The sequence below is a fragment of the Diceros bicornis genome, chromosome 26 (genome assembly GCF_020826845.1).
Source record: "Diceros bicornis minor isolate mBicDic1 chromosome 26, mDicBic1.mat.cur, whole genome shotgun sequence".
In the NCBI taxonomy this organism is placed as follows: domain Eukaryota; kingdom Metazoa; phylum Chordata; class Mammalia; order Perissodactyla; family Rhinocerotidae; genus Diceros; species Diceros bicornis.
This window is the reverse complement of record NC_080765.1, coordinates 4769759-4786253: the sequence shown is the minus strand read 5'-3', so window position 1 is coordinate 4786253 and position 16495 is coordinate 4769759. Positions and strand designations below refer to the sequence as shown.

Here is a 16495-nt window from a genome sequence, read left to right as displayed (position 1 = left end):
TCCCAGCGTCTGACTGGGCACCAGTAGGAGATCCACACTGGGGAGGGGGTCGGGCTCCCCATCCCCCGACCTCACGGTCCATGGGGAACACGCCCAAGGACGGCGTGAACCTGAGAGAGAAGGGACGGTCGCCTGCGGGCGCTGTCGTGGATCTGCGGTGCGGGTTGCCGGCCCTGGGCCGGGGCAGATGGGTGGATCTTGCGGTTTTCGTAATCCCATCGGAAAGGGTCCAAGTCGGAAGAGAAAAGGGAAAGATTGAGGATGTATGTGTCTCTGTGTCGTGTCTGTTCACGGTCAGTGCGTGTCTGGAGAAAAAAAATGTGTCTGTCCTTCTGTCCAGCTGACTCTGTAGCGTATGTTGGTGCCCCCGCTGTGCCCCTTTTCAATCCACCTCTCCCCACCCTCCTTCTTCTTTCCTTCCTGCTGCTTCCCCCCTAAAGGACATTTGGAGGGCAAGAGCAAACCAGGTGGGGAGGGGGTTGTGCAGGTGGGGAGGCTGACTCAACTCCAGCTCTCTCCACTGCTTAAAGAGAAGGTTTGAACGAGATGCGGGGGTTGCGGTGTGAGGGGTTGGGGGTGGGTGTGCAGCGTCAGAAATTGTCCCTCTCTGCCACCAGACCCCTTGTCCATATCTCCTGCCAGAGGGTTGGGGCTGGGGGCTTGGACAGCTAGATGTTCGGGGGGTGGGGTGGGGGGAGATGACGCACAGATTGCGCAAAGAGAATCCATCAACGAGCCGGGTCCAGTGAAGGGAGACCAGCTGTGGGCGGGGGTGGGGGGAGGACGGAAATGGGGAGGGGGTAGGGGGATGGGAGGGGAGGGAGGCAAGGGGAGCAGCCACTGCAGGAATGAAGGGGAGGGAGGGAAGCTGGAGGGGGCTGCGGTGCAGGCAGAGAGCTGTGCGGGGGCGTGGGCAGGGAAAGGGGGGAGTGACAATGACACATGCCAGACACACAAGAACTGCGGACAGAGAGGTGCCCATGGGCACACGCAGGGCACGCGCGCCCTAAGACTCTGGAAACCGGGAGCAGGGCTGAGCATCAGGGGCTCAGAGGCTCGTTCAGAGCCAGTGCTCAGCCCTCCTCATCTCTTCCTAGACTGACCCTCATTCTTCCCCGTGTCTCTCTGTCTCTGTCTCTGTCTCTGTCTCTGTCTCTGTCTCTGTCTCTCTCTCTCTCTCTCTCTCACACACACACACACACACACACACACACACACTCACGTGCTTTCCCTCTACAGCCAGCAGTGGCTTCTCGGTTCCATCAGTGGCTCGACTTTCCCAGAAGAAAGCCCATCAGCTCTGCGGGGAAAGAGGTGGGGAGGAGTAGAGAGAGGAAAGAGAGAAGGGATGGGGGCAGGAGAGGGAGGAAAGAAGGAAGGAATCTGGAGCAGGCAGAAAGAACAGGCTAAAGGAGACAAAAAAGCCCTGAGAACCAAGGTGACTGTGGGATGCCAAAGAAAGGGAGGAAAGGAGGGGGCATCAGACCCCACAGCAGTGCCTCACCCCCCACACACACAACTATCTAGGACCTCCTCCTGGCCCTGTGGGCTCCCTTCATTCCTCTTCCTCCTCCTCCCTCTCTCCCTTTTATCTTTCCAGCCAGGTTACCGAGAGCAGTGGAATGGGGAGGGGGTCACGTTACCTTCCTGAGGACGATGAATCAGAGAGATGGCTCAGACATCTGGATAGGGGGAGGGGAAGCCATCCAAGAGAGAAGGGAGCAGGGAGGGAGGGCAGACTGAGAGGCTGATGGGGCTAAGAGACCAAGTGTGAGATGAGGGGAGACAGACACCTAGAGACACTGTCTGTGTTCCTGTGGGCTTGTGTATGTGCACAGGCACTGGTGTGTGCATGTACATGCATGTGCCTGTGTGTTTGTGTGTGTACAGATACTAATGAAACATATGGGGGAAAGAAAAAGAAAGGGAATTGAGGGGACTGTGTATTTAATCCGATGGGTGGGCATGGGAGTGTTCCAATTTAAATACGTAATCTTCTCTTCCAATCTGTGTGGCTGTGTTTTTGCCTGTTTCCGAGTGTCTGTATGTGAGTGAGTGTGGGGTCTGATCCCTTCTGAGTGCCTGTATGCCTGTGCGGTCAGGGGTTTCAGAGTGCATCCCGTCTAGGCATCTGCTGCTATCTGAAAACTGTGCCTGTCTTGGTGTGTCAATAATGTGTGTGTATGTGTACACATGTGTCTCTGGGTCCCTCCATGCCTGTTGGTATATGCTAGAGATTAAGTGGACTTCTATGTACCTTTGGTCTTTCCTGCCCCTCCCCCACATTCACCATTTTCTCTAGATTTCTGTGCCCTAGAGCCTCAGTATCCAAGTCACTCATCTGCAGCCCCCAAATTTGGATCTTTGCCCTTGTTTTCAGAGAGTGCCCCCATTTCTCCATTCTTTCACAACTCCCCACCCCTCTCTTCCTCCACTCTAGCCCAGAAGCCCAAGGGAGCTACTCAGAAATCAACACCCCAAGATCAATCATCATGGGATGGGGGAGGGGGCAGCAAGGTGGAAGCCTGGGGCACCAACAGCAATAGGCGTGGTGTTTCCACAATCTGGATCTTGATCTCTCTTGTCTGCATGGTCTCTGAATCTCTGGGTCTGTTTGTACCTGTCTCCATCCCAGTTTCCCACCTGGGTCAGCTCATTCACACACACACACTGCACCTCTCAGAGATGTGCTGTGCCCTTCATACCCTGCTGCCTCTAGGGGCTTCTGGAAAAGAGCTGGACTGGGGGCATGTTCCCGGGATCAGGGAGAGAAGGGAGATGGCAGGAAAGAAAGAGAAATGGAGAGACAGAACTGGAAAAGGCAAAGCTGAGATGGGGCCCTGGAGGGGACGTCCTGGTGTTTGCTCTGAGTTGTTTGTATGAATCCATCTCTCTTCGTCTTTGTTTCTGAATCTCCCACACTCTCCAGGAGGGTAGCAGGAGGAGATGGGGTCCAGCAGAGTAGTGATCTAAGCTAAGGATTTGGCAAACCAGGGGAGGTGGGCAGAACACTGGGTCTTTCCCCTGAGGAGGTTTGGGAGAAAAAAAGAGGGCAAGGGCTTGGATCCCCCGCAGCTCACCATCCCCCCTGTTCCTCCCCTCCCCCCAACTGGTGACTCACCTCTGCAGCCTTTCATTGCGTCAGCAAAGGGGGGACCGACAGAGAGGGGGGCACTTTATGAGAGGAGCAGGGGTCTCCACTTTGAACTGAAAGAAGGTGCTGAAGGCCCCCCTGAAAATGGCCCCATTAGAATGCATTATTGCCCTATCCCCTTCCCACCCCAGTTCAGTAGGGTAGGGAGTCCTGGGAAGGGGACTGGGAGAGGGCTGGGGGCCACTGGTGGACCTGGGAATGATGAGTAATAGGAAGGGGGTGCTCACCCTGATTTTCAGTCCCGGGGGCCCATTCCCTCATACGCCCACCCATTCCTGAGTGGGGGAAGGGAGACCCAGCAATCCGGGGGAGGGCAAAGCCGCAGAGATGAGTCACCAAGAAAAGGAGAGAAAGAGACAGAGATGAGGAGAGACACAAAGAGAGACAGCTACTGGAGAGACCCAGAAAGGAAAACACACACACACCATGAAGGTGGTATCCACAAACTAACAAGAGAAAGGAAATTGTGTACTTCCACAACCCTGAACCAGCCTCCTCCAACATCCTCCTGTCACACACACACACCACACTATCTTTCAGAGTTACACTGATATCCTGAGACACACCCACTTACACAAACACAATGTCACACCTTGCCTATCAGGGTCACCCAGACCCATGCGGAAGATGTGACCAGGGTAATGGAGATTCATGTTGAGAGCCCTTATTCCTTTTACACAGGATGGTGGGAGAGAGTAAAAGCCCTAAAGGAATGTGACTTCAACAATCCAAGACGCGGTTCAGGGACTCACAGGCTACGCCTTGCACACTCGACGATGTGTACAGTCGCCTGCCTCCCCATCCATGCGAATAGTAACATATCGAACGTCGTCCTCATCAAAGACAGTTGGAGTACCCGATTCTGGGGTACACCAGGCACGTTGTCCCAAATACATCCCACCCAGACACCCCTGACTCGTACACACATCTACAGAAACGCAGACACACAAAGACGCCCATGGACACACTCACACGGCAACCACCTTGCGCTGCCTCGCCCGCGTCCGCACACGTCCTGGCGCCCCCGCGTGTTACTTTTCGGGATCGCAGTCTCCGCCGCTCCGGAGCTCGGCTCCCGGGGGGCGGTGCCCAGGCTGCTTCCACCTCCTCCCCTCTCTGCGCGGTGACCCCCAGGAATGGGGAAAGCGAGACCGCTGGCCACGACAGTCGATAGCTGGGAATTAGACACCTGGATGGTGGGGCTGAGGGAGGCTGGTCCTGGATGCCAAGGGGAACATGGGAGAAGAGCCCAAAGAATTTGGATAGCAGCCGGCTCCCAGGTCCTGGGGACAGCGAGGCCCGGGGCTTGTCAAGGCGCCGCGCTGCTGCCTGCCTCGGTTCCGAGCAACCGCTTCTTTCCGCTGCTTGGCTGGGGTGGGGGCGGGGGCGCGCAACGGCCAGCCGCCCTCCCCTGCTCCCCTCCAGGAAGTCATTAGCCCCATTGCCACGGGGCTTAGAGATCCTCTCTAATACAGGCTGCTGGGGAAGGGGGGAGGATAATGCGTCTCATCCCTCCCCCCTGAGAAGAAGTGAAACAGACACAGAGAGTGGGCTAAAGGTCGGTTTTATTGCAATACAGCCATAGCTGAAGTGACAGGGAGGGTGGCAGCATGGCCGGGGGCAGGAGGCAGCAAGGCAGAGCAGCACAGCAGCGAAACCGGAACTAGGGAAAGTGCGGAAGCAGCGGTGGGCCTCTGCCTACCTTCTTCCACCTCCTGGCGCCTTCCTCTGCCCACGTCTTGGATTCCACTCCCAGAAAACCCTGTGCTCGCTGTCAACGAATCCCTAGCCACTGTCTATTGTCCACCAAAAAGTTCAAGCTACCGCTGTCCCACACAGAATGAAGTTCTGAGGCATGATCTGGGCTTGGGGCACCTGGGTTCTAGTCCCTGCCAGGCTCCCAGCTACTCAAGTGACTTGGAAATCACTTTGATCTTTCTGGGCCTCTGTTTCCCCCCTCTGCGGTAGATGTGAGGATCCAGTGTAGGAGACAGCGCTGTGCAAATGCAACTGTTACTACTTGCGTTTAAAGAGAAGAGTGACAGAGTCCAAAAAGCATAAAGGAATCAGAAATATCCGGAGGTGGGGGTTCCAGTCACACTAGAAGGCAACCTGGTTAGAATCAGGAGAGACCCCCACACCCATGAGGGACCTGCCCTCCACTACACCAAACTCTCCAGCCAGAACCCCCTGGTTCACAGGCCTGGTTCAGGCCCCTAGTTGGAGGCATGTGGAGGGGGCCTGCGAAATTAGCAACACCGTGCAAAGTTGGAGGAAATCCCAATCAGAGGGGGCATGCTCAGAAAAGTGCATCACCAGAGCATAAACAGCCGGCCAAATGGGGGGGGAGTATCATAAATCTATTTCATTTACAGATCTCTCTCATATTGCACACAGGGTGGGTGATGGGGAGAGGTCATAGGGAAGGGGAATGGAGGAGCAGACGAACGGGAAACGAGGAGCTAAGAGTCCGGGAGGTGCTGGGAGGAGGAGAATGGGAGGACAGAGAGGAGGGAGGACACTGACCTAGAGGCACAGGAGGCTGAGAGGGCAGAGAGGAGGGGAGTGCGGGGCAAGCTCTGAGAGCCTGAGAAAGGGCAGGAGGAAGAAAACTAATACGTATTGGGCAGCTGTGCTCCCAGCCGGGTGCTGGGCGTGGCACACACTTCTGCCCGCTTCCACCCAAGAGGAGGCGGAAGGGGGAAGCCAGAAAGGCAGAATTCACTGCCAGGCCAGGGCGACGGACAGGGAAAGGCTCTGAAGCTTGTGAAGGAACCCATTCTTTGGAAACGGGAAACGGTGGCCAATAGCAGCACAAGAGGCTCTCCCAAACTCGGCGGTGCAGATCCTGGTGTGGGCAAGGGCGTTTGGGGGCGCTAGGGGCAAGATGGCGGACAGAGAGGTCTGGGAAAGGGAAGGGAGGGACCGCTACCGGGTAAGTACGCGTCAGAGCCGACTACCGAGGGTGGGGGGAGGGGGCGGAGCTTGCAAATAGTAGGGGGCGGGGCTTGCAGGGGATCCACGGAAGGGGGCGGGCCTAAAGTGCTTCTCTCCCCTTTGACCAGAGGCCTCAGATGTCGGCCTCCAGCAGGTACTGTTCAGTATAACCCTTGACCAGCTCTAGCCCCCAGCTGGCGGGGCAGAAGTCAGTCAGCTGTGACCATAACTGGGGTGCCAGGAAGAGCTGGCACGTGACGTTGAAGCCGGCAAGGCGCGGGGCCTGGCGCAGCAGGTGCCACAAGCTGGCTCTAACCTGTGCGCCGTCGCTGCCGAAGGCGTGGATGTTGAGGTAGTGCCACGTGCCGTCGCTGCCACGCGGGATGGGGAAGGGGCGCGTGCACAGCGTGAGCAGGAGCGGGCGCGCGCGGCTGTCCACGCACCACTCCAGGCCCTTGGCCACCAGCAGGTGCAGGTTGCTCTCGCTCCGCCAGTAGGGCTGCCAGTCCTGGATGATGGTCCTGCCCGGAAGCACGTCGCGCTGCACGGAGGGCGACAGCAGGAGGCGTGCCACGTCGCAGCCTGCCTCCGACACGGCCTCAGTGGGCAGCGGTGGGAAGGTGCCGGAGGCCTGCAGCGCCGCCAGCCGCGCGCCCAGCCCCGCCGGCAGCGCCGACGCGTTGAATCGGACCAAAAGGATGCCCTGCGGGAAGCACGAGTGAGCGTTGGGCAGCCGGCGGAAGGGCTAATGAGGCGTCTTCCTTCACTTTCACATTCACACCCACGGGCTCCCACCTGGGCCCCTCGGAAGGACCGACCGTACGGGGCCGGGTGGAGTGGGGTACGTGAAAGCCTGGGTCCCCGAGGGTGGCATGAAGGAATCAGGGGCAAGGCCTCCGAATACCTGGTTCCCCAAAGAGAGGCGGGATCAGTGTGAAGTACCCAGGGAACTAGAGGTGTGGGCCCCTCAGTCACCAAGGGGAGTGGAAGCGAGGGAAGCACACCAGTCGGTAGGATGGGGGAGGCGGAGGGGAAGGACAAGGCTCAGATTAGGATGTTTGGGTCCCTGAAGGGAGGCAGGATCGATGTAGGGGAGGCAGGGTCACGGAAGTCCGGATGCCTGGGCTCTTCAGCGTCCTGGAGTAAGGACTGAGGGTTTGACGGCTGGGAGTCGGAAGCTGTTTGACTTCCCCTGGGCAAAAGGGCCTGGGTAAAGACCGGGAGTCCCAGGGCAGGGCTCAAGGGCGCCCCTAATTGGTACGTCGGCAGAGAGAGAAAGCCGGTGACTGGCTAGGCGCGAGGGAGGGCACCAGGAGACCCCGGGGGAGAGGCCCAGCCATCGGAGCTCCCTGTCCTTCTCACCTGCTTGGTGATTAGCCGGTATTTCTTCAGCTCCCGGGGGCCCAGCTGGTCGTCCAGGGTGAGCCGTGCCACCTTGACCCCCGGGTGCTGTCGTTTGACCAAATGCTAGCAGAAGCGCTGCAGGAGCCCGGCCACGCCCTTGCCGCGCTCACAGGGCGCCACGCGCAGCCCCTCCGCCGGCGCCGACTTCCTGGCGTCGATCACGTGCACCGACTCCAGCGCGATCTGCGGACCTAGGCCGTTAGGGGGCCCCCTCCCCTCCTCCACCCCTGCCAGGGCTCCCGGATCTCAGGGCTCGCCTCCATCCGCACGCTGAGCACTCCGTCATCACCACCCCGGGCGCCAGGCCTGCCTGGGGAGCTGTCCTCAGCACTTGGGTCTCGGATTCCAGAGCTGGCAGAAGGGCATTCGCCGGAGTGTCTCCCACCTCTCGAGATGCTCCAGCTCTGCGCGCACCAGATCCCTGGCCGCTCGCCACGCCCCCTTCCTTGGCTCCACCCCCAGGAGCTCTCTACACCCGCCGTTACCTCCCACGCCCCGCTTCCTCTTAGCTCCTCCCGGGAGCCCATTCCTGAGCTGGTGCTGCTCACCCCACCCAGGCCCTCTTTGTGCGAGAGTTCGGTCTACTCAGGGGTCCGGGGCCCATTCTAGCTGCTCCCACCCCCAGCCTACCCTCTCTTGCCTGCTCCTCTTTTTGTGCTCCTGGCCCCTGAAACCCCTCAAAGGAACCCTCAAATATCGAAGCTGTCATCAGTCCCTCCGGTTCCTCCGTTCTGCACGTCCCCCGCCCTACCCTCACTGGCTGGGCCCCTGGATCCGCACGCCCTACTCTCCGGTTCCAAAGTCGACTCTATTTCCTCAGCAACCTGACAGGGCTGGGGAGAGGCTCGCTTCCTCTCCTTCCTAAGATCCACCCACCCAACCGTGGCTTCACCCCTTTTCACCTGGGCCCCGCCCCCCGCCCCTCGCTCTCACCACTCCGTTTTGCTTGGTCAGCACCACGGTGCGGTCGGGATCCCAGAGCCAGCCGTGGTAGCGGCTAGGAAGGTAGTTGAGGCCACCGTAGATGTCCCCCGAGATGGCTAGCACCTCCTCAAACTCCTGTTCTGTGGCGACCACGAAGTCCAACGGCTCGGCCTGGGCCTCAGGCCCTGATCCAGACCTGGCCTTGGCCCCCAGGGACTTGGCCTTGGTGTCAGCCCCCAGGGGCTCCGCCTCAGCCTCAAGCCCCAATCCGGACATGGACTTGGCCCCAGCCTCCTGTGGCTGGGTCTCTGAGGGTGGCTCTGCATCTGGCTAGGCTTCTTTTTCAGGCTTAGGGACCTCTGAGGTGGTTACACCACAGCCAGCTTCCAGCTTCATTACCCTGCAGAAAAGAGAACTCAGCATCAGGGTCAGAGGCCCCTGTTTCCACGTCTGGCCCCCTACACCAACAGCCCCCACAACCCCTTCCTGCACAAACACCCCTTCTCTTCTGCTCTCCACACTGACTCTGGGAATAGGGAGCCTCCCGCTCCCCACTCCCACCAGCTCCCAGAGCTCCCACCTCTACCCTGCGCAACCCGACCAGGATGCTCTTCAACACCACAAACTCAGGACCTCTTGAGCTCCCCAGAGCCTAGCCCCTAATCTCCCCCATCCCTGGTCACCCCCAGGGACTCAGTCAAAGAAGAGAAGGCCCTGGAGGGGATAATGGAGGGACACCCCCTCAAGGGCCCCATCACATCTCTGCAAGAACAACACGAGAAAGAAATTTCCATCATCTCCACTGCCCCTACAGGAGGGTTGGGGGGGGAAGCAGAGGGTTCAACTACCCCCTTTCCTGCCCCTTATCACCCCAGAGCAGCCGGTGGGGGATGTAGACCCCAGATTTCCTCCATATTGCCGCCCCAGTGCCCTCCACCACCACCCCACCCCCGACACACATATTCAAACATAAGCCAAAGGAGTGGTCAGATGGACATCTCCATTAGAAAATTTCAAGCCGTCTCTCTCAGGCTGATCAAAACCCCCCTTTCCTTCCTCCTTAGTCTGCTCCCTCCTCCACTCCAGGGCTAGATGATCCTTCTGCAAAGGGCTCTGCTGGAACTCCAGCAAACAAAACGTCCACCGAGATCACCCATGCCACCTCCCCGTATACCTCCCCTCCAAAGGTGGAGTCCCTGCCCTTCTTCCTCTGTTCGTCTTCTGCTTTTGAAATTTCTTCCCGTAATCCTTGCCCCATCTCCCACTCAGGCTTTCCCTGTCCCTCCCATTCCGTGCAGTCTCCTTTTTGGGTCAATCCCCTGTGGATTTGGCACCCCTTTGGCCTCCAGCTCTTCTCTTTTCCTTGCCCAGAGACAGGGCCAAAGAGAAAGCCCCCTCCCCGAGTCCAGATGATTCCCATTTCCAGACCTCTCTCCTCCAGATCAACCAAATGAACCAATGAAATCCTCCTACTCCTTCAGCCAATTATAATTCTCCCCTCACATAACCTACATTAATACATTAAGCCTCATTAACCAACATCCCAGGGGACACACATACCAGCTACTTTGTAGGGGGTGATATTAGCTTGGCTGGAATTTTTGTTTTTTTCTAATACAAAACACTAGCTACATTTGAGAGATGGGACCAGCAGGGGCACTGGGATGGTTTGGAGGTGATTTGAGCTTTCATGCCATAAACATAACTCACAAAAACACAGGATGCTTGCTATACAAACAAGCTTCAAAACAAGAGCTCCATCTCCCTCTTTCTTTTCAGTCTGATGCTGATGCCTAAGGCTCTCCTGGTTAAGCTGGGGTGAGGTAAGACAGCTCAGGCCAGTATCATCAGAGGGCAGGGGAAGTGCAGGCTCAGAGGATCTTAGAGTCCCTGCTAGGGCCAGTAGAGACCACAGGTTCAACCCCTTCCTTTCACAGTGAGGAAACTGAGGCCTAAGATCTTGCCTAAAATGACTCAGCTTGAGCAGAGCCAAGCTAAAAGTTAAGTTTTCCTGGCTCCCTGGCCAGTGGGGAGATCTCTTTTTGGTGTTTCTGGATCTCCAAACCCAGGCTGAAGAGCAAGGATAGGAATTACTGGGTCTGGCAGGAGTCACAGGTCCCAAGTGCTAAGGGCTCAGCTGACTCAGAACCAGAAAGGGGATTGCGGAAGGAAGCCCCACTGCCTCCCCCACTGTCAGCAGTTCCTATGCCAACAGCAAGCTCAAGCATCGGGCTTCTTGCACCAGGCTCTGGGGATGACAGGTCCCAGGGAGGAGCAGGTTAGCTTGCAGCTCCCATCTACATTCCCGCAACCTCACTAGCTGTTCATGGGTCCCTGGAAAAGACCAGCTGGTAGTTCAGTGGTAAGTCCAGCAGTTCTGCACTGCCCCCAAAAGGAGGCAGAATGTGAGCAACTTGTAGACTGGAACACATCCAACTAGTTCAAGATATTAGGCTCTGGTTTCCCTCCTTTGCTTTCAGGATGGGGAGACTATTTCCAAAGAGATTCTTTATGTTTGTAAGGGGGGGAAGGGGGCAGTTCCCAGGGTCACAAGGAAGAAGAGAGAGCTTGCCAATTCATCCTCCATCTTTTCTTCCCAGGCACTCCTCTACTCCTATTCCTTTTTGGGGGGACACAAAAGTTCCAAAGTCCTTAAACCCTGGAGGAGGTGGGTGCTGGGAACAAAGCAAGTCGGGGGTTCCAGGCCAAGCCAAAGCAGCCTGCTGGCCCCACAACCCTTGCTCCACACTCTGATCCTTTCCCGCCCTCCAGCACAGCACTCTCCAACCTGTCCTCTTGAACTATACCTCCTATAAGTTCTCCAGGCAGAGGCAGTCCTGTGCCTCCAGGGCACTGTGGGAGATGTAGTTCAGGCATCTCCTGGACCAAGCGCCAGGAAGAGGGGCAGCACTTCCCCTGCCATCGATATCCCCACATCCTTGTATCCATTCTCTCAATCACATAAATATGAATGATTACTCTGGGGAGGAAATGATTGTAGTCATCACTGGGCATGCTGGGAGCCCCCTTCCCCACTCCACCGCACCCCACACACCTGAAATATTGATGCCCTTGAGGTCGCAGCTTCTCAGAGCTGGAAGAGGGAGGAGAGGGAGCAGAGAGGGGAGAGGCGGAGACAAAGAGGCGGCGGCTACACAAAGCGTCCGAAGCAGAGAGCGCAAAGGACAGGAACGGAGGGAGAAAGGAGACAAAGGCTACCGGGAGATGCCAGGCGGGAAAGGATGGGAGAGGGGAGCGGGAGGAGGCACGGACACAGAGTCACAGACATGGCACCTCGTGACTCAGGGCCCAGCAGATGCCCAAAAAGTCCTAGCAGGCAACCCCCTCGGCCCCCAGGGAGACCATAAATAGAAAGTAGCGTGACACACCCCCTTCTCCCCGGGGCGTGTGGTGGGGGAAGGGGTCAATGGGACGAGAAAGCCAGAAAAGAGGCTAGAAGAGAAGGGAGACCTCGAGAACAGAGGCACGGGAGACAAGATGAAGTGGGGCAGCGGATGAGGAAGATGAACCAACAAGCGAGGGAGAGGGGGTGCCCCAGAGGGCCACAACCGTGGAGGAGGGGGCTGTCCTGGAGGGTCTTCCCGGGTCTTCTGGGAAAGCAGGCGGGAGGGAGATTCTGAAGGAAGCTGTCTACTTGGCAGGGGACCCCACTGGGCACCAGACCCTGGGGAGAGGTGGGAGCGAAATGGCGACGGGGTTGGGGAGGGATGACGGGAAAGCTCATCTGAACACCTGAGGCGAAGTCTGAGTCTCCATTATCCAGGTCACCCTACTGGGAGGGGCTGGGCCATTGGGGGCGCAGCAGCTTCCTTCCCCGGGGGGGGGGGGGAAGGGCGGAGGAGGGGGGAGGCGGTGGCCTTCTGCTGCCCCCATTCCGCGGCAGAGGAGCACGCCAGCCTCCAGCCCCCAGGCCGGCGGCCCCCCTACCTCGCCGGAGCCGGGGCCGGGACGCTGAGAAGCGGAGCGGGCGCCGCGCAGACAGCAAAATGTGCCGAGACAGGGGTCACTTCGGAGCCTCGAGGGTCAAATTCAGATGAGGCGCGGGACCCGGCCGCGCCGTCCGGGCCCGACTCGGAGTTCGGAAGCGAACGTGGGTCTGCGCCGCAGCTCAGGCCGGCGCGCGGGCTCCGGCGCCCAGCGGCTGGGGTTCGGGCGGTGCGTGTGGCTCCCGCCGCGACGCTCGGGCTCGGCCGGGGTGGCTGCTCCTGGGGGCGGAGACCCCAGCGACGCGGAGGAAACCCGGTGCGGATCTGGAGCGGACTCGGGTCCAGTGGGCGGCTGGCGGGGCGGGGGGCGGCGGGGCGAGCAGCTGTAGGCGGCCGTGCGGTCCCGGCGGCGGGCGCAGCTGGGTGGCCTCGAGTCGCGCCAACGACATTCCGCCCCTTGTCCCGGCTGGGGAGCCGGACTGAGGGTGGCGAGGTATCGGGTTTTGGTGGAGGGGGTAATTGTGGGCTGAGTTATCGCCCCAAGCCCCCAACACCTCTATGCTCGGTCCAGGAGTCCCCACTGCCCCGCAGTCCCCCTCTTCCAGGGGCCACCCCCCTCGGCGTAATCCCCTCTCTCTCACCTCAGGCCGGCGGATAAATAAGAGCGGCTGGAAAGGGGAGGGGGAGCCGACGGCCCTGGTAGGACCCGGTTGGAGAAACCGACAGGAAATTGGAAACCCCTAAAGATCGGGAAACGAGGAGGCACCAAGAGACAAGCAGAGAGGCTAGAAGGAGCAGAGCGAGGCCAGGACGGGTCAGACGGCTCCCCACTCCCTGGGGTGGCAGAGCACCACCACCCCGACCTCCCCCGGCCCCCGTCCCCCTACCCCCTACCCGCCGTGCACAGGGCCGGCTCAGTTCACACTCAGCCGCTTGTATGTAGCTGGCCATCAAGCAGCAAGGCCCCGGGGGCAGGGGCAGCAAGCAGAAAGAAAGACATCTAGGTACACCCGTGAACACCTGAGCACACGCACACAGACCTCTGAGCACAAGCACGCGCTGGGGAACTGCGCACACAAGACTGGGCGCGCCGTGCTAACCCGGGGTTGGGGTCGGGTGGAGGAAGGGTGGGAGGAAGAGCGAAGTACAGACCTGGACGTGAGTGGGTGCAGGTCGGCCCTGCCTCCAATAAGCTGGTGGCCCACGTTTTTAACTCCTGAGGGGCTCCCTCCACCCCCATAAAGTGACGTAAAAACACCCCCAGTTCTGCCCTGGAAGGAGCCAGGAAAGTGACGGATGTGAAAGCCCTTTAGTAACTCTAAGCTGCTCTAGAGATGCAGGGAATATTAAGGTCTGCTGAGGATGGGATGCCCCTCCCTCACTCCAGGGCCTGCCCAGCTCCCATGCTCCCCACCGGCCAAAGTTCATCTCTCATCTATCCCATTCCATCTTTATACTTTCCAAGGTGAAAACTCCATAACCTGGTAAACTGATCCCACTGGATGGGCTAATGTGATAAGCTGGAGGATCATGTTCCTGGACCTCTGCCCCCTCCCACACACACATACCCACACCAAGGGCTAAAGGGTTGAGAGTCATCTCTTGAATTCTAGGCCCAGGTAGGCCAATAAGTAACTGACAAGTCATCAACCTTTTTTTTTTTTTTTTTAGGAAGATTAGCCCTGAGCTAACATCTGTTGCCAATCCTCTTCTTTTTTGCTGAGGAAGATTGGCCCTGGGCTAACATCCATGTCCATCTTCCTCTACTTTATACGGGATGCTGCCACAGCATGGCTTGACAAGCGCTGCATATGTCCGTGCCCAGGGTCGGAACCTGTGAACCCCTGGCTGCCAAAGCAGAAGGTGCAAACTCAACACCTACGCCACCAGGCGGGCCCCAACATTTTTTTTTTTAATAGGACTTCTCATTTCTGATTTTTGGGTTTTTTTGTTTTATTTTTAGGATTTTTTTTTTTTTTGAGGAACATTGGCCCTGCACTAACATCTGTTGCCAAGCTTCCTCTTTTTCTTTTTTCTCCCCAAAGCCCCAGTACATGGTAGTGTATCATAGCTGCAGAGTTGTAGCTCCTCTATGTGGGACGCCACCTCAGCATGGCGTGATGAGCGCTGAGTAGATCCACGCCCAGGATCCCAACCAGCGAACCCTGGGCCGCTGAAGCGGAACGCGGAAACTTAACCGCCATGCCACCGGGCCGCCCCTGATTTTTGAAACTGCTAACCCACTGTGCATCTCACAAAGCTGAGGTTAAGGTGGAATATGCTCATTGTGGCAAAGCACCTCAAAAAGTTAAAGGTGTTGGAGGAAAAAGTCACTAGTGGCGGAAGGGAGATGCAATCACACTCTAATCCCTCGCCTTTCACCAGAAGCCTTGCCTTCTGCCGCCAGAAACTCTTGGATTGGTCCAACATTCACCCACTTTCCAGTTCCCTCAACCAATCAGAATGGAAAGTTTCCTGAAGTTCCAACCTCTCATGTCCAAGCCACTCAGAAACAAGATGTCAGCGTAAGTCCCGCCTCCAGACAGCTCACTGGGCCAATGGAAAGCCATCTGGTTCCAAAATCACTATGCTCAGACTTCTTCCAACCTCACTTCCCTGGAACATAGTAATTTGAAGGGTGATTAATCTCCTGGCTGCCCCTCCCAGCAAGAGAGAACAAGAGGCTTTCAGCATCCTCAAGTGCTCTGAGGATGCAGGGAGGTAGGCTCTCTTCCCGTGCTACTGTACTTTGAAGTGGCCAAGGTCAAGGCCAGTGGGGGATGGGAGAGTGATCTGCTGGTTGAGGGGTGAGAGCCCTGCCTTCCCAGGCCTGGGTTCCAGGGCCTCCCTGTACCTCCTACTGTGGGTCACGTGATGTGAGCCACAGAACCACCTACAATGTTTACAAAGCTCTTTGGCTTAACTCGCAGACACTATAGAGTGAGTAGGATTGTTTAGTCACTTTACAAATGCAGAAAGAGGGTTCTGAGAGGTTCCATGACTTGGGCTACGTCCCATAGCTGGAAAGGGACACTGTTAGATCCTCTGACTGCAAACTCAGACCCTACTGCCCGCTAACCTTCAGAGGTCAAATGCACCTTGTGAAAGTACTTTGCAAACTATAAAGCATGAACAGAATGTCAGTGCTGTTAATGCTGGAGACTTCCTTTAGTCACTCTGAATTTTGTGAACAATGTTTTGTACTTTGGGTCCTGAGTATTGGCTTTGATCCTCATGCTGGGCTTGTTTATTTGGGCCTTTTATTTGAGACAACCTATTGTAGGTCTTCTCTCTGGGCCAGGTATGCTTTACCGTCAGCAGGGTGGTACAGCTGATCCCTGTCATTTCGGTGGGGCCCACTCTCTGCTGCAGTGCCCTTCCAGCCCCCTCTTCCTCTCCCACCCCTCCCCAACAATGGACCACCTTGGATCTTCTTCCCTGGCCTTCTCAACACCTCAGCATCCTGGAATTCTGGTGACCAAGACTTCCTCCTCCAGATTTTTGGGTTTTGAGCATTCTCCTCTCTGACCCCTCTTCTTCCTCTGGCTCTGGAGCTGTGAGACCATGACTGAGTCTCCTGCCCCACCCCTGATACAGCAACCCCTCTATCTGGGCAATTCCCTAATCTACGGGTCCAGTCTTGACTTTCCAGGCTCTCTCCAGCTGTCTGTGGAGCATCTGCTCTTGGACGAGAGCAGTCAAGTCAAAGATGCGAAAGTGCTGTACAGGAACTGAGCCGGACGCCTCAGCTGCTTTACGTTGGACAACCTTCACCACCAGCTCGTTTTGCAGATAAGCAAGGAGACCAAAGATCAAAGGGCCAAGTACCTGACCCAAAGTCACAGAGCTGGTGAGTGCCTAAAAGCCTTACTCAGAATTAGAGCCCTGAAAAGAATCATCCAGATCACTCCAGAAGGCAAGATATCACAGATGGCACACACTCACTGGTGACTCACAGTCTTCTCACTTGTAAAGAAGGCATAGCACCTAACTTCTAGTAACGATTGAAGAAGATAATGTATGTAACGTGCCTGGCACAGCATAGAAATTCAGTTAACGGTGGATATTATGCTATAGCCTACTGGAGCAGCAGTTCTCATAGGGGTGCATTACGGTTTGTACCCTGGAA

General features: G+C 57.3%; 1 protein-coding gene across 1 annotated transcript; it reads right to left on the bottom strand.

Annotated features, from left to right (window-relative positions):
- Positions 1-4702: 4702 nt before the first annotated feature.
- NAT16 (N-acetyltransferase 16 (putative)) lies at positions 4703-12664 on the bottom strand. Its single transcript, XM_058569103.1, is given in 4 exon segments — positions 4703-6794; positions 7454-7678; positions 8429-8819; positions 12368-12664. Coding segments are annotated over 3 exon segments (1182 nt in total). The 5' UTR covers positions 8816-8819; positions 12368-12664; the 3' UTR covers positions 4703-6224.
- Positions 12665-16495: the final 3831 nt, after the last annotated feature.